Source organism: Staurois parvus, unplaced genomic scaffold, assembly GCF_062004578.1.
Source record: "Staurois parvus isolate SC_StPar_1 unplaced genomic scaffold, SC_StPar_1.0 ptg001302l, whole genome shotgun sequence".
NCBI lineage: Eukaryota > Metazoa > Chordata > Amphibia > Anura > Ranidae > Staurois > Staurois parvus.
The window spans coordinates 12784829-12811942 of NW_028319098.1; the positions used below are offsets into that span (position 1 = coordinate 12784829).

Below are 27114 nucleotides of genomic sequence, written 5' to 3' on the forward strand. Positions count from 1 at the left end.
GGATCATTGTATACTAGAAAATACTGTAAACCATGGGGCTCATTCACATAGGCACTCAGCCCCATGTAAACTGAAGTAAAGTTTGTATATTTTTTCAACTAATGCTGAGCTATGTGCAAGCAGTCCATATAAAGGGAATGGACATGTGTTTGCTGTACGGACTTACCCGCACAGCCATGTTTGACAGGTGAAGAGACGCGGACGCACAGACTCTGCACCTGTCCCCTGGGCCCATTCACTTATATGGGGTGCCTGTAGACAGCTCTGCACTAGGCCAGAAAGATAAACAAATGGTTCTTCATGCTGTATGGGGCTGAGTGCCCATGTGAATGAGCCCATAAAGTAGAACTAATGACAAAACTTAATTTTTTTCACTCTGGATAGAGTAAGGGAAAGTTAGAACACCTGTCAGTTTTTTTGTGCCATTTGTGTCCCATGGCGGAGATTTCCCTTCACTTTCTGTCCCATAGCCAATACCAGAATTGAGAGTAAATCTCTCAAAGTAAGGGAATCCCAGGGTGTCACTAGACCTAGTGCCCCATGGGAAGATTTCTCCTCTCTTCCTGCTTTGGAGTCAACCCAAAATGTGGGATTTTCTTTAACTTTCAATGATAACGGTTAAAAATGACAGTTAGTAGAGGATGAATCTCCCTAATGGGGAAATCTTTTTCTACTCCACTCAAACCAAAAAAAATTGTATTTAGTTATAATTTAAGGCCACATTCACACCTGTGCTGAGCATATTTCAAGTGATTTGCCACTGTTTTTCCTGTGTGTTTTGTTGTGCATATACATGAGTTTTTGAAGCATTTTTCATGTGTTTTACAAGTGTTTTGTTAGGTTCCGGCGGAGGAGGAACCTAGTTGTTGGCCAGTGAAATGCTTGAAAAACGCACATATAACCGCGAATAAATGCTTGTGTTGCAAGTATTAAAATGCACCCACTGAATTCGATGAGGCTAAATATGCAGAAATCTACTTAAAAAGAAGCTCCTATATTTCATCCATCAACAGGTAACACACTAAAAGCGATAGTGTACTAATGTGAACAGGTGCAATTTAACCCCTTCCCGCCAGTGCCTCCCGGCCCTTTAAGAGTTTCAGACGCCGGGAGGCGGGGCGGGTGGGGCGTGGTTTAGGGATTATGTGACCGCCGTGACGCGTCGTCACAGCGGTCACATGATCAGGAAAGGTCCCAATCGAAAGAGCAGACCGGGACCTTTCCGTGAGTACCAGACATGTGTGCTGGGAGCGCGCACTCTCAGCACATGTTTTTTCTTACATGAACGCAAATGTGCGGCCGCTCGGCGTCTAGACCCGGACGCCGGAAGACCACACATTTGTGTGCGGCCGGCGTAAAGGGGTTAAATAAATAGATTTCTACTTGTTGAGAAATGTTGTGTGCAGGTATAAGCGTGACAAAATGCTCAGATATGAATGGAGTGTTAACAGAATACTTAAAAAAGAAAACAAACTATTTGTTGTTTAGACTCCTTGCTTAACATCTTCACGCCGGCCCCATGCAAGTGTGTGGCCTCCCGGTGTCTGCGCCTAGACGCTGAGCGGCCGCATTTTTGTGTGCAATTAAGAAAAAAATATGTGCTGAAAGCGCGCGCCCTGCACACATGTCCAGTACTCATGGAAAGGTCCCAATCTCCTTTTTCGATTGGGACCTTTCCCGATCATGTGACCGCCGTGACAGCGAATCACGGTGGTCACATGACCCTAAAACCCCACCCCGCCTCCTGACTTCTGAAACCCTTAAAGGGCTGGGAGGCTCCGGCGCTAAGGGGTTAAAGGATAACTTTAGAACAACCTCACTAATTGCACTTAACCTGGTAAATTTCCTTTATCCCAACTTCCATGATCCTCACTGATGGCCCTGAATGACTCTACACAGCCTTTGCAAGGAAAATGTCTCAGCCAGCTTTCTCATGTGCATGTACCCAGGGACCCTATTCATTACTACAGAGGATTCCTACTCCACTGGATGGCTGGCAGCCATAGGAGTGATTGGAGTTGTGACGTGTGTGCTCAGTTGGTAGAGAACTCAGGCAGGAGCTTTTCCTTGTGAACGTTATTAGTGACATTATGGCTAAAATAAAAAATGTTATATATGACACAGTCTGTCACTAGAACCAACGCAGGCGTTATGGGTTTTCAGAGTCCCCCATTCTTGCCTGTTGATCCTGCCAATAGATCATTTATTTTTCTACTTTCTATAAAGTGTCAAATCTGCAGTGAAATCATGCAGAAAAGTTTTCATCCTGTGGGACAGGATAGCCTGCAATGGACATGTAGTTCTGAACTGAATTAATGGGGCCCATTTACACCTCTGCTGTCAATACACATTAATACAAGTGCATAGGTTTATCACTGATTACACTTTGCCCTTCTCATCAACTCGTTACAAAGGACCAGCCAATCTTACACCGTGCTGTCACTTGCGTAACAATGCCACTCTCAGTTGCATCCTGCACAAAGAGGTTTTGAATATCTTTTATGAATATCACTGTTAAAAACAATCATTTTTACTAAATGAAACAGATTTAGTGTGTATTGTTGTGATTGGCCACAGCTAATTACATGGTACAGATGGGCTGTGATGGGCCCTGTCAGTATCAGGTGATCACTGAGACCAATCACAGCGAGCAAAACAATAGTACGCAATGAATGGAAGCCATCCATTGTGTACAATTGTCAGATGATCAGCTGTGATTGGTCACAGCAATCACATGGTACCGGCGGTGGCCCTGTAGTGACCCACCATCGGCTGTGTCAGGTGTATACAACAGGTAACAGATCGTGGCACAGCACTGCTCATGGGGCCCGTGCAAGATACATTCTGGGGAGGATATCATATGACCTCCACCTGGAACCGTGCATATCCTGCCCAGCCATCATTTGTCTATAGGCCAGACGGGAAAATAATTGCTAAGAGAATTCCTGGAAAAAGTCGCTTTCAAGTGACGGTCCATGCAATCGCCAAGGGTCGGATACAACTGAATGGATAGATACAGTCAGGTCCATAAATATTGGGACATCGACACAATTCTAACATTTTTGGCTCTATACATCACCACAATGGATTTGAAATGAAACAAACAAGATGTGCTTTAACTGCAGACTGTCAGCTTTAATTTGAGGGTATTTACATCCAAATCAGGTGAACGGTGTAGGAATTACAACAGTTTGCATATGTGCCTCCCACTTGTTAAGGGACCAAAAGTAATGGGACAGAATAATAATCATAAATCAAACTTTCACTTTTTAATACTTGGTTGCAAATCCTTTGCAGTCAATTACAGCCTGAAGTCTGGAACGCATAGACATCACCAGACGCTGGGTTTCATCCCTGGTGATGCTCTGCCAGGCCTCTACTGCAACTGTCTTCAGTTCCTGCTTGTTCTTGGGGCATTTTCCCTTCAGTTTTGTCTTCATCAAGTGAAATGCATGCTCCATCGGATTCAGGTCAGGTGATTGACTTGGCCATTGCATAACATTCCACTTCTTTCCCTTAAAAAACTCTTTGGTTGCTTTTGCAGTATGCTTTGGGTCATTGTCCATCTGCACTGTGAAGCGGCGTCCAATGAGTTCTGAAGCATTTGGCTGAATATGAGCAGATAATATTGCCCGAAACACTTCAGAATTCATCCTGCTGCTTTTGTCAGCAGTCACATCATCAATAAATACAAGGGAACCAGTTCCATTGGCAGCCATACATGCCCACTCCATGACACTACCACCACCATGCTTCACTGTTGAGGTGGTATGCTTAGGATCATGAGCAGCTCCTTTCCTTCTCCATACTCTTCTCTTCCCATCACTCTGGTACAAGTTGATCTTGGTCTCATCTGTCCATAGGATGTTGTTCCAGAACTGTGAAGGCTTTTTTAGATGTCGTTTGGCAAACTCTAATCTGGCCTTCCTGTTTTTGAGGCTCACCAATGGTTTACATCTTGTGGTGAACCCTCTGTATTCACTCTGGTGAAGTCTTCTCTTGATTGTTGACTTTGTCACACATACACCTACCTCCTGGAGAGTGTTCTTGATCTGGCCAACTGTTGTGAAGGGTGTTTTCTTCACCAGGGAAAGAATTCTTCGGTCATCCACCACAGTTGTTTTCCGTGGTCTTCCGGGTCTTTTGGTGTTGCTGAGCTCACCGGTGCGTTCCTTCTTTTTAAGAATGTTCCAAACAGTTGTTTTGGCAACACCTAATGTTTTTGCTGTCTCTCTGATGGGTTTTTGTTTTTTCAGCCTAATGATGGCTTGCTTCACTGATAGTGACAGCTCTTTGGATCTCATCTTGAGAGTTGACAGCAACAGATTCCAAATGCAAATAGCACACTTGAAATGAACTCTGGACCTTTTATCTGCTCTTAGTAATTGGGATAATGAGGGAATAACACACACCTGCCCATGGAACAGCTGAGAAGCCAATTGTCCCATTACTTTTGGTCCCTTAACAAGTGGGAGGCACATATGCAAACTGTTGTAATTCCTACACCGTTCATCTGATTTGGATGTAAATACCCTCAAATTAAAGCTTACAGTCTGCAGTTAAAGCACATGTTGTTCATTTCATTTCAAATCCATTGTGGTGGTGTATAGAGCCAAAAATGTTAGAATTGTGTCGATGTCCCAATATGTATGGACCGGACTGTAGATAGATGTGTCCATGCACACTACTTTAGGCTATTAACATTTTTTTAGTTTCAGAGTCTAGGAGCAGAAAAAAAAATGTTTTTATAGAGTTTTTTTGAGCGTTTTTCCTGCAGAAAAAGACACTAAAAGCTCCTAAGGCTTGGTTCAAGTCTCTGCAGGTGGTACTACTGCGGGACCCGCACAAATACCTGCAGCCACTTCACCTACACAGAGGAATGCAGGACCCATGGGCGGGTGCCATTAATTCTAATAGCATGCTGCCCGTACTGGAAATCATAACCGTACTGGGAGCCTCGGTTCCCGTGAGAGCTGCGATTCCCAATGAAGTGCAAGGACTTTTTCCCTGCATATCCCGGAGCACGGGAGTCTATTCAAATGAATGGGCTCTTGTGCCCACACAAATCGTGGCCCAGATGTGAACCTTGCCTAAATGCTGCTAATGCAGGCCATAGATGGGGAGAAAACCGGACGGTTTTTTAACAAAAAAATGAAAAATCGGTCGTTCAATAGGCGACGTTACCACCAACAGTGAAAAAAATCGGCCGATTTTCTTCCCGTCTACGGCCGGCATTTAATTACTTCTGTCCCTGCAGAGAGCCCCACTATTATATTTGACATTAAGAAGTATTGCGGTTGCAATATTGTATCTATTTGTATCCATTTCGGATACAGATGTTTTTCCGGATACAAATAGATACATTGTTGCAACCGCAATACTTTTTAATGTCAAATATAATAGCAGACTGGAATTCTTCTTCTTTCTCCTCTTCTTCTTTCTCTTCTTCTACATCTTTCTCTTCTTCTTCTTTCTCTTCCTCCTCTTTCTCTTCCTCTTCTTCTTCTTGCAGGTCACGGCTCAGGCGCAGATTTTTTATCGGTAAAAAGATTGGCCGATTTGCCCATCATAGCCGTGAAAATCGCCCGATCGGCAAAATCAACCGATTGTTTTCCAACTTTACTGATCAAAAAAATCTGACAAAATCCAGAAAAATGGCCGACCAATTAACCCATTAACGGTGCGAAAATCGGCCGATTTTTTTTTTCGGACGAAAAATTGGCCAATTTTCGACCCATCTATGGCCTGCACAAAACGCTCCCAACAGCTTTTTTCTTGATTTTTTTCCCTTTACATATACTATAACACTAACACTAACGCTCCTAAACGCTTCTGAACACTACTATACACGCTATACGGCTCCATGCACACTAGCGTGTTTTAAGCTCCAGAAGCTTCTATCAGCATGTTTTCTGCTCCTAGAAGCTAAATAATGTCTCCGCCACCCCCCGCTGCCAATCCCTCCACTGGCTTCCGATTGCCCAACGGATAAAATTCAAAACGCTAACATTGACGTACAAAGCTGTTCATAACACTGCCCCAAACTGCATCACCGACCTGATATCCAAATACCACCCAAAACGTACTCTCCACTCCTCACAAGACCTCCTACTCTCTAGTTCCCTGGTCTCCTCCTCCCATGCCCGTCTCCAGGACTTCTCCAGGGCTTCCCCCATCCTCTGGAACTCCCTACCCCAATCCATCAGACTATCACCTACTCTCCTCTCCTTTAGGCGCACCCTGAAAACCCAGCTCTTCAGGGAAGCCTACCCCACCCCCTGCTAATTGCCGATCTCCTCCACTCCTCCTACCACTCCATCCCCCACAGCTATCTCCTCCTGTACCACTCTCCCCTCCCTCCTAGATTGTAGGCTCCAAGGAGCAGGGCCCTCGATCCCCTCGTGTATTGAATTGTATTGTTATTGTACTGTCTCCCATTGTAATGTACAGTGCTGAACAAGCTGTTGGCGCTATAGAAATACTGTATAGTAATAATAATGTCCTCCTATGTGTCCATGCACACTACTTTAGGCTATTAGCATTTTTTGAGCTTCAGCGTCTAAGAGCAGAAAAAATATTGTTTTTGTAGAGTTTTTTTTTTGTAGTGTTTTCCCAGCAGCTCCTAAACGCCGTTATCACCGCTGGTGTGCACAGAGCATGACGAACATAAACACATAAGATCCATCTGTAATCCTTCCTATAACCTGCACAGTACAGCCCACACAGGAGCTCTCCTCCCATACACTGCTCTACAATCACACCACAGCATGCCGACAGGCAGCGGAACTGATGTTTTGCAGCAGTGACGGGATAAAGTGTCTGACCCGCCCTTCCCCCAAATACCCCGCCCCCATCAGCTGTGGCCGCCATTTTTCCGGAGTCCAGAGCTGTCTGTAGAATGGCGCTGTCCTATCTGCCCCGTGTGGAGCAGTTATCCTCTCGGGTGATCCGAGTGTTGGGGTGTAACCCGGGCTCCATGACCCTGCAGGGCACCAACACCTACCTGGTTGGCACTGGACAGAGGTAAACTGAGATGTGTGATGGAGAGCGCCCCTAGCGGACACATTGTGCAATACATGACTCAGTATAGGACAGGCAGCTGTGTGTGGGAATACAAGTCCCAGCATGGCTGGAGGAGAGGTCCTTGTAGCTGGAATGTGCATCCAAAATGTGAGAGCCAATGTAAGATCAGGGTATGTATATTGGCTCCACCACTGAGCTTGTTGTAAGAGGGTGTACATAAGGGGAGAGAGAAGTGTACTGTAGTTGTACAGGGCGGTGCATTCTACAAGAGTGTGCACTGTAGTGTATACAGGGGAAGTAGTGTATAGGAGGGAAGTAATGTACAGGGGGGTGCAGTGTATGGGGGGAGGGTACAAGAGAGTGCAGTGTACAGAGGGGCAGTAGGTTGGGGGGGGGGGTCTGCTGTGTATAGGAGAGTGCTGTGCATGGGGGGAGTAGTTTACAGGGAGGGAGGGGTGCAGTGTATAGGGGATAAGTAGTTTACAGGAGGGGGGGGGGGGTAGTGGTTAGGTGTGAAGTCTATAAGGGGAAGTAGTTTTGGGGGGGTGCAGTGTATAGGAGGGAAGTCATGTTCAGGGGGGAGGTAGTGTTCAGGGGGATGCAGTGTATAGGGGGGAAGTAGTATTTAGGGGTGTAGTTTAAGGGGGGAAGTAGTGTACAGGGGGTGCAGTGTATAGGGTGGAAGTAATGAACAGGGGGTGCAGTGTATAGGGTGGAAATAATGTATAGGGTGGAAGTAGTGTACAGGAGGGTGCAGTGTATAGGGGGGAAGTAATGTATAGGGTGGAAGTAGTGTACAGGAGGGTGCAGTGTATAGGGGGGAAGTAATGTATAGGGTGGAAGTAGTGTACAGGAGGGTGCAGTGTATAGGGGGGAAGTAATGTATAGGGTGGAAGTAGTGTACAGGAGGGTGCAGTGTATAGGGGGGAAGTAGTGTATAGGGGGGAAGTAGTGTACAGGGGAGTGCAGTGTATAGGGTGTAAGTAATGTACAGGGGGTGCAGTGTATAGGGTGTAAGTAATGTATAGGGTGGAAGTAGTGTACAGGAGGGTGCAGTGTATAGGGGGGAAGTAGTGTATAGGGGGGAAGTAGTGTACAGGGGAGTGCAGTGTATAGGGGGGAAGTAGTGTACAGAGGGGTGCATCGTATAGAGGGGAAGTAGTGTATAGGAGGAAGTAGTGTGCAGGGATGCAGTTTACATGGGGGTGCAATGTACTTTGCTGTCCAAATCAGTGTATGAAGCACTTCCCGTGGATGAACACTAGACTGAATCTTATGGAGCAGTGTAAACTACAAGCCTTTTGCTACTGATACGTGAAGCAATTTGAGACACTTGCAGCCAGCTTATGATGTGTACATTGACTGAACAGATCAGTGCAATGTACTGCCAACAGTTCTGATTGAAACTGAAAGAACTGAAACAGCTGGTCATAGATTGACTCCTCAATTTAGCAATTTTTGACAGCTGGTTGAATTAGTTACTGCATATCATCGCAGTGTACTACATTGCACAGAGCTGAATGAAATGTCATTTTGTTACATTTCAATAAAGTTATAAAAAAAAGTAAACAGTGCAATAAGTTGTAACAGCACATCTCACCCCAGGCAGCACACACAAGTGTGCATGAGTTAGAGTGTGTAGGCTGGTGTGAGCGCACATTCAATACCTTAACATACTGTGTATCTTTTTGTTTGTGTAGAAGAATACTTATAGATACAGGAGAGCCTGCTGTTCCAGAATATATCAGCAATTTGAAGCAAGTACTTAATAAATCCAGCATGGCAATCCAGGAAATAATCGTTACTCACTGGCATCATGACCATTCTGGTGGTATAACAGATATATGCCGAGATATCATAAATGGTAGGTACAAAGTCTTTCCCAGCCCAAAATATTTTGAGTGGTGAGGGGTTAGAACTTCTGGCAGGTCCTTATTGCTGTAAAACCATGAGTGGTCATCAGAAGAGGAAGTGAGGGGAAATCTACTAATGGAGGGCAGCTATCTAAGGCACATTACTTCCTAGTGTGTCTACAGAACAGGAAATTAGGAGAAGTCTCACTAATGGGTCATAGATGGCAAAAAAACCAGATTTTGAATTATTCTCTAATCTATCCAAATCTAAAAAAAAAAAAAGTGAAAGTTTGGCTTTAAAGTGATTGAAAAGGTAGATTTTTTAAAAATTAAAATAATAAGCACTGTATACTTATCTCTTCTGTGCAAGGGTTTTGCACAGAGCGGCCCTGAGCCCCCTCTTCTAGGGTCCCCCACCAATGCTCTTGGCTTCACCTTCTGAGTGCCCTCATAGCAAGCCTCTTCCTATGGGAGCATTTGTGCAGGCTCAATCCCAGGCTGGGCTGTGTGTGTTTATTGACACACACAGTGGGACTCGGTCCCGTCCCCCACTCCCTCCTTACTGGCAGTTATTGAAAGTAGTAGGTGCCAATGGCTATCATTGCTATCTTTGAGCCTGTGATAAGAGAGAGACCAGTTCTGAATCAAGATCAGGCTCAGGTAAGTAATTGGGGAGGGGGGGGGGTCTGAACATGGAAGGTTTTTTACCTTAATGCAGAGAATGCATTACCCCTTCTTAATGCTGCGTCCCGGCCCTTTAAGAGGTTTCGAAGGTTGGCAGTGGCAGCACTCACATGATCAGAAAGCTGCAGATCGCAAGTGGCCATTGTACCCACCTGTAACCGTGCTGGGCGCACGCTGTCCACACAGGAATGTTTACATTTGGGATTTAAATATGCGGCCTCATGGTGTTAAAGCCCACCCGAGAGGCCACATATATGCGTATGGCAAGCTTATGCCCATTTTGTTAATTAGGAGCAGCATCTGCCCCATTTTTTATGTTTAGAAGAGTGGTGCAAGACTGTACATGCACCACTCTATGTTAAATTCCCCTATAAGTCTTATCTGCTACCACGGCAAAGGGACTCGTAGATCTCAATGAAGCCTAAGTGTGGTGACAATGGTACACTGGTAGTCCATTGATTATTTCATCCATCCCAATAACCAAATGCCTGTTCCTCAGTACAGACCTTGGGCTGGAGGAGTTAATAAAGTAAATTTTCCTTTTTCAATATGGATGTATGTAATTATTTTTACAATAACGTGGAATGTGACTTTAAATGCAAGTAGTGTAATTTATCTAAATTTGAACTGATAACAGGCTCTTGCCACCCCATACAGCAGAGCTGAGACTGAGAGTGCAAGGAACAATAGACAGATGGAGCAGAAATTTGAGCTCATCGGTGTTCTACTTTTTACAATGTCCAGTCTGGGAGACGGATGAGATCTGTAATAATTATTTATCTGCAGCAGAGACAATTAAGGTTTCTTACCCTGCCAGACAAGGCTGTGCTATATGATAGACATGCGTAAATCTCAAGTCTGAATGGGCAGAAATACAAACCCTTATACATAAAACATAAAGACATTTTTTTTGTATATTTAGATGTTTGCCAGAGGTTCACAGCCTTAAGGCTTCATACCTTTAGGTGATCTAAGTGGTAATATATAATTATTAATAATAAAAAAAGTAACTTTCTCTAAAAATGGTAAAGCATATTTAACCACTACACAATCTGGTTTGTAACCCGATGTTAAAATTACTTTTGCTTCTAATTCATACTTGTCTGATGCTGTCAAAATTGTAAATGTCCATACTGTACAATTTAGCAATCTGGGTGTGTTTGCACTGGGAGAGTTCTGGTTGTCTAATTGGCGTTTTTTTATAACACATTACTAGTATATGCTCATAGAGAGTATCTTTAGTAATGATAAATGAAACTTTTGTCACTTATGCTTTCTATACATAGAATTATTTTAACAAAGTAGTTAAAATTTTTCTTTTGGTCATAGACTCTGGTCTTTGCATTAGTAAACTTCCAAGGAATCCTCATAAAGAAGAGGTCATCGGCACAGGAGAGCAAAAGTACAAATATCTAAAAGATGGAGATATGATAACTACTGAGGGAGCTACTCTTAAGTAAGTGAACTGACAGTTACAACATACGTATTAACTGTTTACGATGCAGAAAGAACAACTACTACTACTACAAGTTCAGAATCTACCTAACAGAAATTGGGGGGTGTACCGGGACAAGTTGGCACAGACAGCAAAAAAACATTGTTAGAAATTCTAAACCTTTTGTGTGTTATTCGTTCAGTCGTGCCTGACTCTTGGTGGGCCAAGTCTCTTCACCTTGCCCTATCTTTTACTGCTTCTATTGGTGGTTTCATGTTCTGGCTGGTGTCAGCTTTTATGGTGTCTAACCATTGTGTTCTACGGTAGCCTGGCTTCCTTTTGCCACTAGCCAATCCAAGCTTAATTTGCCTTCTGCAGGGAGTTCAGTCTCTTGACATGTCCAAAATAGGTGAGTCCAAATTTTGTAATCTTGCCATCCACTGAAAAATCTGATTATATGTGCTCCAATAATTGTTAATTATCTTTGGTCTCCCTAGAATGCTCAGTTGCCTTCTTCAGCACCATAGCTCAAACAGCTCAATTTTCCTTGTGTCTAAGTTTTCATGCTCCAGTTTTAACAACCATACAGTGAAGGAAATACGTATTTGATGCCCTGCTGATTTTGAATGTTTGCCCATTCACAAAGAAATTATCAGTTTAAAAATTGAATGGTAGGTGTATTGTAACACTGAGAGAGAATAGCAACAAAATAATCAAAAGAAATGCATGTCTAACAAATTATGCACTGATGTTCAAATCACTGACCTGCACTATGCAAAAGAAATGGCGAGATGTTTGTGTTCTAATACAAATAGCTTACATACTGTATATATGCACATCAGGTGCTAAAGGCATGTGATTTTCCTTTCCCACAGAGTCCTCTACACACCTGGACATACAGATGATCACATGGCACTGGTGTTATTGGAAGAAAATGCAATTTTCAGTGGGGACTGTATTCTTGGAGAAGGAACAGCGGTGTTTGAGGAGCTGTATGATTACATGAAGTCTTTAGAAAGGCTATTAGATGTCAAGGCTGACAAAATATACCCAGGTATAACATATAGTAGTATAAGTAGCATATCATTTTCTACAGTATAAGTTGGGATATTGATAACTGTGCAGAGTACATGCAGTAAGATTTTTTCATTTACCGAGAAACTTGAAGTTGGTAACTTACTGGATTCTGCGTGTAGCTACTTTCTACATTTTCATGTGGATGCAAAAATATTTCACTCTTGAGTGGAGAGCATTCTACACAAGCCTATATTCAATTATTAATGTATGTATATGTAAAGCCTTTTTCTTTAAATTTTGAGCGGGAAAGGGTTAGAATACATTTCGGGTTTTATATGCTGTCTGTGTTTGCACTGGGGAGGTTTACCCTTTTTGTGTGATGATCATTGTCATCAGGTCTGAAACTGATATGAAATCCAAAATTTGAACAAAAATGAGCTACAAGCAAGCATAGCATTTTATATTATCATGTAGTACACAGTTTACAAATTAGTTTAAGAGCAAACTCAGTAGTATAATCAATACATTAGGAAGTATTCACATAGTAAAACGTTTACAATTTGCAGGTATAATCATCAAGTGTGATAAAAAGAAAAGTAAGAACAGAGAAAAATGAAAAGCTAGGAAAGAAAGCAAGAAAATAGCATGAGTAAGGATAGATCCATCTCCGCAAGAGATGCCCAGAATTCACCCGCATGACCCACACGTCCAAAAGAGAAAAACAGCTATTCGCCCATCAGCCCTTTTATATCTTTCCAAAAATATAAAGCATACCAATTTGACCACAATTTGTGAAACCTGGGAATCATGTCATCAGTCATAGTCAGTGTGCGTTCCTGTTCCTGAATAAAATTAACCTCTCTTATCCAGTCTTGAATCGAGGGGGTATGAGTGGTCTTCCAATGTCTGGGAATTAGGACTTAGCCGCATTCAAAAGGTGCCACACCAAGGATCTCTTGTACGATTTCAACGAGCACTCAGAAATATGCAGGAGACAACATTCAGGAGTTAAGGGCAATGCAGTCTCCGTAATGGAGTAGATCAACTCTCGAACTTCATCCCAGAATGGCTTAAACCATGGACATTGCCACCAGACATGGAACAAGGAGCCCTCAGCTGACTCACAGCTGTCCTGCGTAGCGTACCAACACGTTAATTTGTAGGAGGTTTCTTAAGTCCTACTGCTGATGGAGCATTTGTGAGCAAAAATGCAGGCTTTTCTCCATTGGTAATCAGAGAACTCTGCCTGAAAGGCTGATTCCCAACCTAGCCAAAAATTGTCGTGGGTGACAGATTGTTTTGAAGCCATGAATAGGCCAAAGAGGTGGTTTTGTCAATGGGTTTCCCTTTCAGACATAGCATTTCTAGAGTCATAAGAGGTCTAGAGAAGGCTGCCTTCCGTCTGTGGTTAGTCAAGTAATTATGTATTTTAAAATAAGTCCAGTATGGGAGAGAAACCTGACCACAGGTTGAGACAATGAATTGCCAATAGAGATAGATCCGACTCGTGCACCAGATTCACTCCACATTCCAACCCAGGGGGAAACTCGGGATTATCAGCAATGGGGGTGAGGGGGCCTGGAGTGCTAGCAAAACCCTCAACCATCGCAAGGTCATGATACGCATCTAAAGTTGCACCAATTGAGGGATGAGCCATCAGACGCTTAGAGTAAGTACACTTTGGCAACCATGGTGAAAATCTTAAAGGAGCTGAAGAGTTGGAGCTTTCAAGGGAAACCCAGTGTTTATGTATGGAATGACAATTCCAGTCTATAATTCTGGTAATGTGAGTAGCATAAAAATACTTTTTAAAGTCTGGCAACCCCATAACACCGGAATGTTTAGTGCGTGTGATTAGTTGAAATCAAATCCGCGTTTTTTTTATTGGCGAGATTTTCCTAATGTTGGTTTTGTTAAATGTTGGTCTTGTTTCCTGTTATGTCTGTAGGAAATTAAGTGAAGGGCATTTTCACCAATGGGACAAAGACAGCAAAATAATAACTGACAGGGCTTTCAACCTTCCCCTACTCTTTATAAAAAATGAAAGAAAAGTTTTGGTTTTAGACATATGTCAACCTATTTAATGGTCTAGATAAAGGGTAATAGACAGACTGAAATACATAACCTTCCTGGTGGAAATGTTGCTCCTGACACCTGTTAGTGATGCTCCCATAGCCAAACGCTTAAAGCTTACCACAAACATTGCAATCTGGTTGTACAGTCTCCTTTAGATTTACCAACAAATACATGGCGCAAGTGCCAGTTTGGATACTAATAGATTGGATAGAGTAGGTCCTCATATTACATAGTTTTGGTAGTTCTAAAGTTGAGTGTACAGAGGTTACATAGTTAGATTGTAATGAGTTCAAATGATCTTCATTCTCAGCAAAGTATATACTGTGCATACAGTATGACTGATTGTCTAGGATTTTGATCTTTGAACCAGGACTGAATATGGAGCAGCATTTTCTCCAGGAAACATTAGTATTTTCTATTAGTATTAGACTATGTATATGATCTAACAATTTAGTGTTGATCGTCATTTGTCCCGCCTTTCTACCTTGTGCAATCCAAGAAAGGTTTGTATTCCTTCAGAAAATGCAAAGCATTCTCTGAATGGCTCCTGTCCCCTGCAGTCGATCTCCTTTGTTCAGAATGCAGCAGGGTGGCCACTCAGTGTGGTACCCGGAAGCAAGTGGAGATCACTGGAGAAGTGGAGTCTACCTCAGTGATTTCCAGCTTTCAGGGGCATTATCCAGGTATGGTATATGCATAGTTACATTGGTCCAGTCTGGACCAATATAAGGCCCCTTTCAAACTAGCGGTACGATATGGTCTGCCTGTCAGTCTTTCAGGGGAACTTTATTGGACCCTCCATTTACCTCTGTGGAGCAGTGGGTGTAAACAGACGTGTCTGTTTTACACCTGCCTATATCCAATCCAAACTGCTAAAAACATGAATAGGAATCCATTCCCCTCCTTCTAGGTGCATCAAATGGCAGGTGTAAATGGACATGAAGATTTTTTACATCTGCCAGCTCTTAGAGGAGAGGGGGCTGTGTCTGTGTCTGCTCTGCCTAAGCAGAGAGGACACAGACCAGCCATCCACTTGCTCAGCAGGGATCAGCAGACAGATCCCCTGCTGAGCAAGTGGACTCCTGACGGAGTCTGCCCTGTGAGAAAGGGTCCTATGTCTAAAATATCAATACCTGAAATTCTTCTTTAATGTTGTATGAATGAACATGGAAATGCATTTATTTGTGCCTTTTTTATGTTTGCCTAGCCCAGGGGTGGCGAACAAGTTAGACACAAAGAGCCAAAATTTTAAACTGTGAAAGTCAGAGAGCCACACCACGCAGTGACCTGCCAAAACAGACAAACACTCACACAAAAACACATAATTAAAACCATATTATTCACCATAACACTTTCTTCCCCTTACAAAACACAGGGATGACCAGAGACTGCGGACAGCACAGGGATGACCAGAGACTGCGGACAGCACAGGGATGACCAGAGACTGCGGACAGCACAGGGATGACCAGAGACTGCGGACAGTACAGATGACTGCTGACCTTTGGGGAGGTGGGGAGCGGGTACCTGAATTTGACAGGTACCCACTCTTCCGCAGAGTTTTTGTTTGATCTTACCTGTTCCTCGATCCAGCCGCGCGCTGTCTTCCCGGCTTCTGTAATGGCGCTCGGCATGACAGCCGGGTGCCCAGTGCGCATGAGCGAGAAGCACTTGCGCTTCGTGATTGGTCCGGCGGCTTCTGGGATCTGTTGTGTCCCAGGTACCGCCTTACCATTCACAAAAAGCACCGCTTCTTGCGCATACGCACTTGGCACCCGGCTGTCATGCCCAGTGCCCACACTACAGAAGCCGGAAGACAGCGCGCCGCTGGATGGAGGAACAGGTAAGATCAAAGAACAAAGAAGTAAGAGCGGGTACCTGTCAAATTCAGGTACCCGCTCCCCACCTCCCCAAAGGTCAGCAGTAAGAGGCAAAGAGCCGCATTCATTTTGGCCGGGAGCCGCACGCGGCTCGAGAGCCGTGTGTTCGCCACCCCTGGCCTAGCCCAAGAGTTCAGTTTTCATTCCGTTGCTTTTAAAAAATATATTCTATGCTACATATATACAGTGTAACACTTTACTTCTTATGTCGAATTAGACTTTGCAACATTATTGTTACATAATATTTGGATCACAGATAGACACCATGTTTCTTCACTTGCAGGTCATGGCCCTGTGATTCAAGAGGCAAGAGACAAAATTCGAGAGTATATTACTCACAGACAGGCTCGAGAACAGCAAATTTTGCAGGTTTTGCAAGAGAACTCTGAGAAATCACTGACTGCCACGGAACTTGTTAAAATTGTGTACAAGGTAAGATGACAAAGAACAGCTCTTCTACAGGAAGAAAGGGTTAAATGGTTGTATTAAATGGTATAATGAAAAGTCTAGGTGTGGTTGATTCATTGTACATCTTGCCATGCATGTTAAGTTTCCTCTTCTTCAGTCCCATGCACTAAAGGATAGAAACCAATAAATTTTTCCCATACATGCTAAACAGCATGGAGGAATCTCCCCTCTGCCAACTATTGTATTCTGACAGGTGCTGCTCCTGTGGCCAGAGTACCCGAACAGTGACTGCATCTGATTGGCTGCAGTCACTGTTTAGTCGCAAATTTCTCTCCAGCTCAGTCGATTTTCAGATATAAATAAATAACTAATAAACGTCAGCAGCTACAAATACTGTAGCTGGTGTCTTTTGATAAACATGCACTTACCAGTCTAGGGATCCAGTGCTGTCCTCACCCTGGATGGTTCTTTGCTGGTGTTCGGATCCCCTACATTCCATCTTGGATGTGGAATCCAGCTGGTGCTTCACAGCTGGTTTCTCACTGTGCATGTGCAAGTAGCACTGCACTTTCTCAATAAACTTACAGCCTCCTGAGCCCATGATGTTTCCCAAGAAGTTGCGGGTGTTCTTCGGCTCGGATAACCTCAATGATCCGAGGGAAGTGGGAACAGATACCTATCAAAACTATGTACCCACTCCCTGAAAAACCATTGAAACATCCAAAAGTGGGAGAGGGAGAAGGAGGAAAAGCGGAGATTCTCTTTTTAGGTGAAGTTCTGCTTTTCGAAATTATAAAACATGATAGTAACAGGAAAACCAGCATTTGTAAAATGAAAGGCAACATTGGCAGCAGCCATATTTCCTCAATAGCGGTTTGCTTTATCTCCCCAGTGCTTCTTAGTAATCTAAAAAAAAATAGCACCCTGCCCCTTCCCCACCCAGTCTCCTTTTTTTCAAGGAGCCAGGCTTTTTATCAGTAGATGTATGCACCAGCTCAGTGAAACCACTAGGGGGCACATTCTGCCTGTGTATGTACAAACAATCTGTCACAAAGCTATTCCTTGCTTGTCAAATATTTTAATATTTTATGTCCGTATGCTGGTCTGTACTTTTTATAAGAAAATGTATAACAAAGCTAACATGTTTCCTTCAGGATACTCCAGAATATTTACATGCAGCTGCAGAAGTCAACCTTACTCATCATCTACAGAAACTAAAGCGGGAAAAAAAGATAGGTGAGTTTAATATTTATTTATGTAGATATTTAGACTCTTTTAGCATAGGGGAATGCAAATTTAGTAGAAGGCTGTTGGTTTGTGCTGTAAAACAGCACAGAGTACAGATACTTCATAATCAGATGATATTGAAGGTGTATACCAGACATTGCTATTGATGTTGCTGCAATACTAATTATTATAATTTGGTCAAAGGAAACATTTTTTTTAATATTGCACATCAGTAATCTATCAGTTCATTTAAAGCCCAGACACAGAAATAGATACCAGAGTTTGATCGCATGTCCCAGTGTCCTTTTGTAATCTAACTGACCTGGTCAGGCACACCCACTCGTGCTCAGGTATTTACAAGGTATTTTAAGCAATTTTTGCTAGAGAATGACATGAATTAGTGGTGATATAACACAACATGTATCTCTGAAAGACTAAGTTTGGTGTATGGAAAGTCCGAAAAGATTGAGCACTTTCAGACACTGGAACAATTGAATTTTAACTTTGATTAGTAACAGGCTGGCCTGTCTCGTGGCAGTTTGGAGCAATTATCTACACATGCTCATGTAGTGAACCGTTAGGCCTCCTGCACACAGGGCATTTTTGCAGTCACTTTTAGGCTAAGTTTACACTATCTTTGTTAGCAGGCGTTAGACAGGCATTTGGGAAGCGTTTTTAATGCTCCTCAAACGCCTATAAATATTCTACACTTGGCAGCACACAGTGCTGTTCACACTGAAGTGTTAGGGTTGCGGCAAAATTGACGCCCCATGTCCAGTCTATGGTGAGGCTCCTCAAACACCTGGCAGCAGTTTGCGAGGCGTTTGCAGAGCGTTAATACCATTAAACTTCATTATAGGTGTTTGTGGTACAGTTTTAATGCTTGGAAAATGCCTCAAAAATGCGCACAGGGCGTTTTGGGGAGCATTAAAAATGCTTCCCTAATGCCTGTCAAATGTTATAGGGGCGTTTGGCAAGAGTTAGAAATTAGTCAAGTGTGAACGAGCCCTTAGGGGCATCTTGCTTCTTTTTTTTTTTTTTCTTTTACTGCTTCCAAATGCCCCTCCATGTTAAGCTTTTAGAGGGAGGGGTGTTTACAAGTATGAATACAAACTCAGGGCCAGTGCATCCAGGAGCGGCAGTGTTTTGGCCGAACAAAAACGCTTCCCGCATGTAAACACGTCTAAACGCATTTATCGTTTGACCGTTATTATTCTGACCAATTAAATGAATTAACACTCAAGTGTATGACTCCTGTAAATTTTTCATAGTTTTTTTTGTTAACATACTGACTGGTGTGGCGGTGATCAGGGATACTGGCTGGTGACAGTATATTTAAAAAATAATAATAATATTTTTTGTTTTACTTTTTTTTTATACAATATTTTTTTTTTTACATACTGTGACCAGAGCAGTGGAGTGTTAACATTATGACACTGTACTATGGGGAGGTAATCAGGAATTTTTCTTTTGTACAATATGATTGCTGTGCTGATCACTGTTATACACAATCATTTTTTATGAATGGCATCATTCAAATACAGACATTCATTGAGTAGTATTGTGATTAGCTCTGATTGGCCCTTTCTGTACCATATGATCACTGTGACCAATCACAGGGCTCATCACAAAAGTACACAATGAACGGCTATGAATGAAAGGCATGCATTGTATACAAATGTCATGAAACTTGTGACTGGCCACAGTGGTCATATGGTACCTGGACCTGCCTAGTACATGGTACATCGCAATAATCAAACACACACGTGTAATACAAAAGTAAAGAAGATATCCAGAACTGTCTCATAAGTTATGCTGTGGTCCTTACCAATACCCTGGGATCTACCAAGGAAGGTCAGAAAGGGGAGTGACAAGTACCTCCTCGGGCAGGGGTAGGTAATGGAAGGGGGGGGGGTATAGGAAAGTTAAAAAAATGTGGGAGTGGAGAGGGCGGAGGGATAAAATCAACATAATCTCTGAGCACCAGGGAAATGGTAGCAGCAAAATATTAAAGAGAGCTACAGACTAGGGGACACCTACACAACATCCATTATAAGTAGGGAAGCTCCATACTAAACGAACTGTCTACTTCAATGTCCAAGGCTGCCAGAGCTTATCGTTCTTCCATGGACAGCCATGGTTAATTTATGTCAGCTTGTACAGGGGCAGGGCAGCATCAATCATGGCTTCCCAAGACAGTACAGCAGGGAGAGCAGTGAAGGCCAATTTACAGAAAATTTCCTTCTTAGGATAGAATAAAACATAGGATTTCAAAATGTGTGGTGAGGACGTTGAGCATCTTTAGGGATCACAAACAATGCCCACTCTGGAGATTTGGGGATTGTCAATTGAAATCTAAGATTAATCAAATCAGACACTTCAGACCAGAAAACAAAGACCTTAGGACACTCCCAGAATATATGATAATGGGTGCCCAGGTGTAACTAACAACGAGGGTAGTGGGGGTCTTGGGCAGGATAGATTCTATGCAGTCTCTCTAGTATAGTATATTTGATGAAGACATTTAGTCTGAAAAAGCTTATCCCTAGAGGAAACTACAAATTTGAGGCATTGCTCAAGACAGTCCACCCAGTCTTTCTTGTCCAGAAAGGGGATGTCACCTTTCCAAAGATCCCACAACCGCTCAAGTTTGGGAGAATCAGTTATGATAAAAAATATTAAGTTAACCAACCCACTCTGATTCTCTGGTATGAAAGGGCTAAAGCGCTAGATTTCAGGTATGCATTGTCACAGATTTTAATGGACTTCTAGTTCCTAAAGTCTGCAATGCTTTTCTTGCCTTCAATGGTCTGACATCCCTCGCTGACATCTTCTACCTGGCTTTGTCTGAGTGCTTCGCTGTGGCTGTGCTCATTGGCTGGCATGAGATGACATCACTCTCTCTCTCTGTTGGGGTCCCCCAAGGCTCTGTCCTCGGGCCCCTTCTCTTCTCCATCTACACCTCCTCCCTTGGTCAACTGATACACTCTCACGGCTTCAACTACAATCTCTATGCCGATGACACTCATCTATCTCTCTACCCCTCGCCTCACCCTTCAGTCTTTGCCAGAATCGCTAGCCTTCTGAACGACATATTGGATTGGATGTCACTCCACTTCCTCAAATTAAGCCTTGCCAAAACCGAGCTCCTAGTTTTCCACCCCCGCCCGTGCCCCCCCCCCCCCCGACCTCTCCATCACAACCAACAACGCCACCATCAGCCCCACCCCGCAAGCCAGAGTACTAGGTGTCATTCTAGACTTCAATCTGTCTTTCCAGCCCCAGATCCAATCACTGACAAATTCATGCAGACTCCACCTCCGCAACATCTCCAAAATACGCACGTTCCTATCCCCAGAAACTATAAGCAACTCATTCACTCCCTTATCATCTCCCGACTTGACTACTGTAACTCCCTCCTCACCAGCCTACCCCAACACAGGCTATCCACGCTTCAGTCTATCCTGAATTCTGTGGCCAGACTCATCCACCTTACCAACCACTCTGTATCCACCACCCCCCTCTGCCAATTTCTCCACTGGCTTCCGATTGCCCAATGCGTAAAATTCAAAATATTAACATTGACATACAAAGCTGTTCATAACACTGCCCTAAACTACATCACCGACCTGATATCCATCTACCACCCAAAACGCCCTCTCCAGTTCTCACAAAACCTCCTACTCTCCAGTTCCCTGGTCTCCTCCTTCCATGCCCGTGTCCAGGGCTTCCCCCATCCTCTGGAACTCACTACCCCAATCCATCAGACTGTCGCCTTCCCTCCTCACCTTTAGGCGCACCCTGAAAATCCATCTCTTCAGAGAAGCCTACCCCGCCCTCACCTAATTGCTGATCTCCTCCGCTCTTCCCACCACTCCATCACCCACAGCTATTTCCTCCTGTACCACTCTCCCATCCCTCCTAGATTGTAAGCTCCAAGGAACAGGGCCCTCGAACCCCTCGTGTATTGTATTGTTACTGTACTGTCTCGTGTACTGTCTCCCATTATAATGTACAGCGCTGAGCAAACCGTTAGAGCTATATAAATACTGTATAATAATAACAATAATCACTCCTGCGCATACGCATGTCTTTTCTGCAATAAAGAGCTTGCCTGCTCACAGCCTTTAAAAATACTGCTGGTTCTGCTGTAACCAGTTACCGACTGACTGTAGCCAAAAGACGCATGGCACGCATCAGGCACTCTCTATGATCGCTGTGTCCTTTGGACACAGCTTATCACAGATTAAGGTAAAGGGCTAATCACAGTGACCCTTTACCATGTGATCAGCTGTGTTCAATCTCAGCTGATTACATGTAAACAAATGCCTGTTATCAGCATTTCTTTTCCTCACTGCTCTTACTGTGTGAAGAAAGAGCCGATAGGCTCGATCCTGTCACAGAGCATAACAGGGCTATGATACGCTGATATTCATCAGTGAATCCCATCACTGCCCATCGGTGCAGCTTATTAGTGTCCATCTGTGCAGCCTCATCAGTGCCTCCTCATCAGTGCAGCTTATTAGTGCCCATCAGTGCTGCCTCATCAGTGCAGAAAAACTACTTATTTGCAAAATTTTATAAGAAAAACGTTTTGGTATTTTTTCAAAATTTTTGCTCTGTTTTTCACCAAAAGAAAGCTTTATCTTACTCAAAACATGATTAACAATTTCAAATGGGTACAGTGTAGCATGACCACGCAATTTGTCATTTAAAGTGCAACAGCGCTGAAAGCTGAAAATTAGTTTGGACAGGAAGGGTGTCAATGTGCCCAGTAGACAAGTTGTTAACAGGGCTATGACCTGCTTTTGACATATGTAAAGGCCTGTGATCTAAATAGCGGCATTCATCCTTTTGCTGCGAAACATATGAGATATGAAATCTTGCTTGAAAAATCCTTCCAATTTATAAGAAATCCTCTTTATCTCTACTTAATGCTCTCAATCCTTCAACCCAATCAGTAATAGCAAGAAAGGTCTGCCCGTATATTGCCAGTAACATGCTGGTGACAGTCATACAATGGTAACAGGAGCTGTAATATACAAATAGACATCCTGTGTTTGCCCAGTGTCTAAGCAATGCAATGAAATGCTACACTACACTTGCCTGGCATACACATAAAGTTAGTGCTCATTAACCTCCATGTAAAAACAAAGAAGTGGCAGATACAGTGGACCAGCTTTATAACTTCACACTCATTTCCACAGATGAAGTTACCTATGGAGTGTATCTGCAACCTCTCTGTTCTTACATGCTGTTAGAAGTAAACAAAGTTAATTTTTGGACGCAGCATTTCTTGAGACATTCTGAGCATTGATTCAGCATCTCCACTATGGATTCTTAGCAAAAGTGATTTTCGTTTTTGTGTAACTTGGGTAGTCATACAATCATTTCTGGCAGGGAAACAAAGGGTGAAACATCTAGATATATAGACTAAATTAAAAAAGGTTGTTTAATCCAGTGCCACTTTCATGTTGATATTTTGTTTCATATAGTCTAGCATAGAAATAAATCCTTTCCCACACATTAAAAAAATAGTTTTGGCTACACTTTAAACACTATCAGATTATTCTAATTTAGATACTTTGCGGATTAGACTGTATTTTGCAGATTTCTGATAAATGGCCATATGTGTTTAATTGCAGTACAAGAACAGGGTCCTACTCTACGGTGGAAAAGTCGCTTGTGATTGTGAACCAAGGAAACTTTTTGTTGAATCTGAATGAGGAATACACTGCATGGGAGGATCAAGGATCACTGAATTAAATGCCTCTCAGCAGAACTATTGATCTTTGCTCCAAATCATTACACTTGCTGATCACTGTCACTTTTTCTCTTGGCGGATTGCAGTCTGAAGTCGGTCCAGTCAAGTGTTCCTCAGGGCTCAATCCTGGGTTCCCTACTTTTTAGCATTTACATGTTAACACTTCGCTAACTGCTTAGATCACATACACTCAGATATACAGTGGGGCAAAAAAGTATTTGGTCAGCCACCAATTGTGCAAGTACTCCCACTTAAAAAGATGAGAGAGGCCTGTAATTGGCATCATAGGTAGACCTCAACTATAAGAGACAAAATGAGAAAAAAAAATCCAGACAATCACATTGGCTGATTTGGAAAGAATTTATTTGCAAATTATGGTGGAAAATAAGTATTTGGTCAATATCAAAAGTTCATCTCAATACTTTGTTATATATCCTTTGTTGGCAATGACAGAGGTCAAACGTTTCCTGTAAGTCTTCACAATGTTGGCACACACTGTTGCTGGTATGTTGGCCCATTCCTCCATGCAGATCTCCTCTAGAGCAGTGATGTTTTGGGGCTGTCGCTGGGCAGCACGGACTTTCAACTCCCTCCAAAGGTTTTCTATGGGGTTGAGATCTGGAGACTGACTAGGCCACACCAGGACCTTGAAATGCTTCTTACAAAGCCACGCCTTCGTTGCCCGGGTGGTATGTTTGGGATCATTGTCATGTTGGAAGACCCAGCCACGTTTCATCTTCAATGCCCTTGCTGACGGAAGGAGGTTTGCACTCAAAATCTCACGATACATGGCCCCATTCATTCTGTCCTGTACATGGATCAGTCCTCCTGGTCCCTTTGCGGAGAAACAGCCCCAAAACATGATGTTGCCACCCCCATGCTTCACAGTAGGTATGGTGTTCTTTGGATGCAACTCAGCATTCTCTCTCCTCCAAACACGACGAGTTGTGTTTCTACCAAACAGTTCTATTTTGGTTTCATCTGACCATATGACATTCTCCCAATCCTCTTCTGGATCATCCAAACGCTCTCTAGCAAACTTCAGACGGGCCCGGACATTTACTGGCTTAAGCAGGGGGACACGTCTGGCACTGCAGGATCTGAGTCCCAGGCGGCGTAGTGTGTTACTGATGGTAGCCTTTGTTACGTTGGTCCCAGCTCTCTGCAGGTCATTCACTAGGTCCCCCCGTGTGGTCCTGGGATTTTTGCTTACCGTTCTTGTGATCATTTTGACCCCACGGGGTGAGATCTTGCGTGGAGCCCCAGATCAAGGGAGATTATCAGTGGTCTTGTATGTCTTCCATTTTCCAATTATTGCTCCCACCGTTGATTTGTTCACACCAAGCTGCTTGCATATTGCAGATTCAGTCTTCCCAGCCTGGTGCAGGTCTACAATTTTGTTTCTGGTGTCCTTCGACAGCTCTTTGGTATTCCTCACAGTGGAGTTTGGATTGTGACTGTTTGAGGTTGTGGACAGGTGTCTTTTATACTGATAACAAGTTCAAACAGGTGCCATTGATACAGGTAATGAGTGCAGGACAGAGGAGCCTGTTAAAGAAGAAGGTACAGGTCTGTGAGAGCCAGAAATCTTGCTTGTTTGTAGGTGACTAAATACTTATTTTCCACCATAATTTGCAAATAAATTCTTTCGAAATCAGCCAATGTGATTGTCTGGATTTTTTTTTTCTCATTTTGTCTCTCATAATTGAGGTCTACCTATGATACCAATTACAGGCCTCTCTCATCTTTTGAAGTGGGAGAACTTGCACAATTGGTGGCTGACTAAATACTTTTTTGCCCCAGTGTACATCCACACTTAACCAGATTACACTTTGGCTTCTTCTCTCCTATCTGTATTTGTAATATAAAAACTTAGATGGCCAACCATTTCCTTCAATTAAACTCTGACAAAACTGAAGTCATGCTTATTGGTACTTCCCATCAATTATGTAAGGTCAATCCTGATAGCCTATCTGTCAATAACAGTGTACTTGAGCTTCAGTCTAAATTGAAAAATGTAGGAGTGATATTTGATGCTAGTTTAAACTTTTAGCCACATGTACAAAATGTTGTCTTTTTTCCACTTGACAAACATTGCTCAGCTGCATCATATGCTCTCATACACTGTAGCTAAAAAGCTGTCCATACATTTGTGTTCTCCCGACTTGACTACTGCAATGCTCTACTCGCTGGTGTACCTAAACCCACTATTAATTGACTACAATATGTACAAAATTCTGCAGCCAGAATCCTTACTACGTCTGGTACAAAGGACCCTATACTCCTATCCTGGAGTCCTTGCACTGGCTACTCATCAGGTTTCGCATTGACTTTAAGATCCTCTTGCTTGCCCATAAGGCTCTTCATGGTTTGGCACCCCATTATCTGTCTGAACGTTTATCAACTTACTCCCCCTCCGTGATCTCTGTTTCTCAAATTCTGGTCTTCTGTGTGTCATCCCTACTCTCCTTTACTCGATGGGAGACAGAGCCTTCTCCTGCTATTCTCCAAAACTGGAATTCACTTTCAAAGAACATCAGAGTCATCTTCTCTAAACTCATTCATATCAAATCTAAAAACATTTTTCTTTAAACAAGCTTTCATGTAATTGTCCCTTACTTTTCCTTTGTTTTTTTTGTGTGTATTTCTTGTGTTTTCCTTGTTAAGCTCTTTTAAGAAGCTACCTTTTAAAGGAGCTATATAAAATATAGTTTATTGTTAATATTTGCAGCTGTGTAATTTTATCAATGGTATTTTTTAAATTTGGGTCTCTTTTTAATACTAATATACTGTAAGCATATTTTTGTGGAATTACAAAAAAAATTAAAACATTCATGCAGAGTTATTTATCCTGGAATTTCCTACCTGACGTAACATCGCCCCTGTTTTTCTCTCTTTATTGGTTTCCAAACCTAGCCATCAGTTGGGATGTCCTATTTAAAAGTACTGATCAAATTAAGCATTTTAATCTGGCACTGTGTTAATCCTGTACTGACACAGTGTAGTAAGTTATGGGGTATTGGCATAATTGGTAGGTTTTCAGATACATTTAGGGAGTACATAAGAGTATACATTGTAAATAGTGGCAAGTATTTATGTAGCTGATGTGCAAACAACTCAGTGACATGGTAAATAACTCTTTATGTGATAAAATTCCTGACCAGTTGGGCCTGTGATACGGCAAGTTTGTAAAGCATTGCCTGGCTCTATACAATGGAAATTGCTGTAGAGAATTGTCTTAAAAAACAAACCTGTTTAGTTATGATAGAGAATGTACACATTTGTTACATTTAATTCATCCAACATCACAGCAATCATCGGATCAGCCAATCAGAACCTCTCCAGTGGTAGGCACTGGTATTAACCTGTATATCAAGGGGAAGATCGGACTGCTAGGGATAAGAGGATGGTGGGAGAAAAGACCTGGTGTAGAAAGCACGGGAATGCATGCACATACATGAAATATAACTATTTTACAGACTGTGACACAGAGAAGAAATGCTGAGTATAAAATTAGAACAATATATACTCCTGGCTGCTGCTATTCATGATGTAACAATCATCAATTAAAGCTGACAAATAATGAAACAGTTCTGACCTACTCTAAGGTTAGGTGCACACCTATGCAGTTTGCGTTTGATCCATTTCTTCAGTGCATTTTGCGTTGCGTTTTGCATTTTTGCACGTGCGCTTTGCGGAGGAGGGGGTTCTTGTTGTTAGGCAGATTTAAAACACAAAATGCACTACATG

General features: G+C 42.8%; 1 protein-coding gene across 1 annotated transcript; it reads left to right on the forward strand.

Annotated features, from left to right (window-relative positions):
• The first annotated feature begins 6859 nt into the window (after positions 1–6859).
• On the forward strand, positions 6860–26209 carry LACTB2 (lactamase beta 2). Its single transcript, XM_089661053.1, has 7 exons — positions 6860–7023; positions 8724–8887; positions 10890–11016; positions 11871–12049; positions 16249–16397; positions 17528–17609; positions 23246–26209. The coding sequence occupies exons 1-7, from the start codon at positions 6899–6901 to the stop codon at positions 23287–23289; spliced, it is 870 nt and encodes a 289-aa protein (XP_089517179.1). The 5' UTR covers positions 6860–6898; the 3' UTR covers positions 23290–26209.
• The last annotated feature ends 905 nt before the right edge of the window (positions 26210–27114 follow it).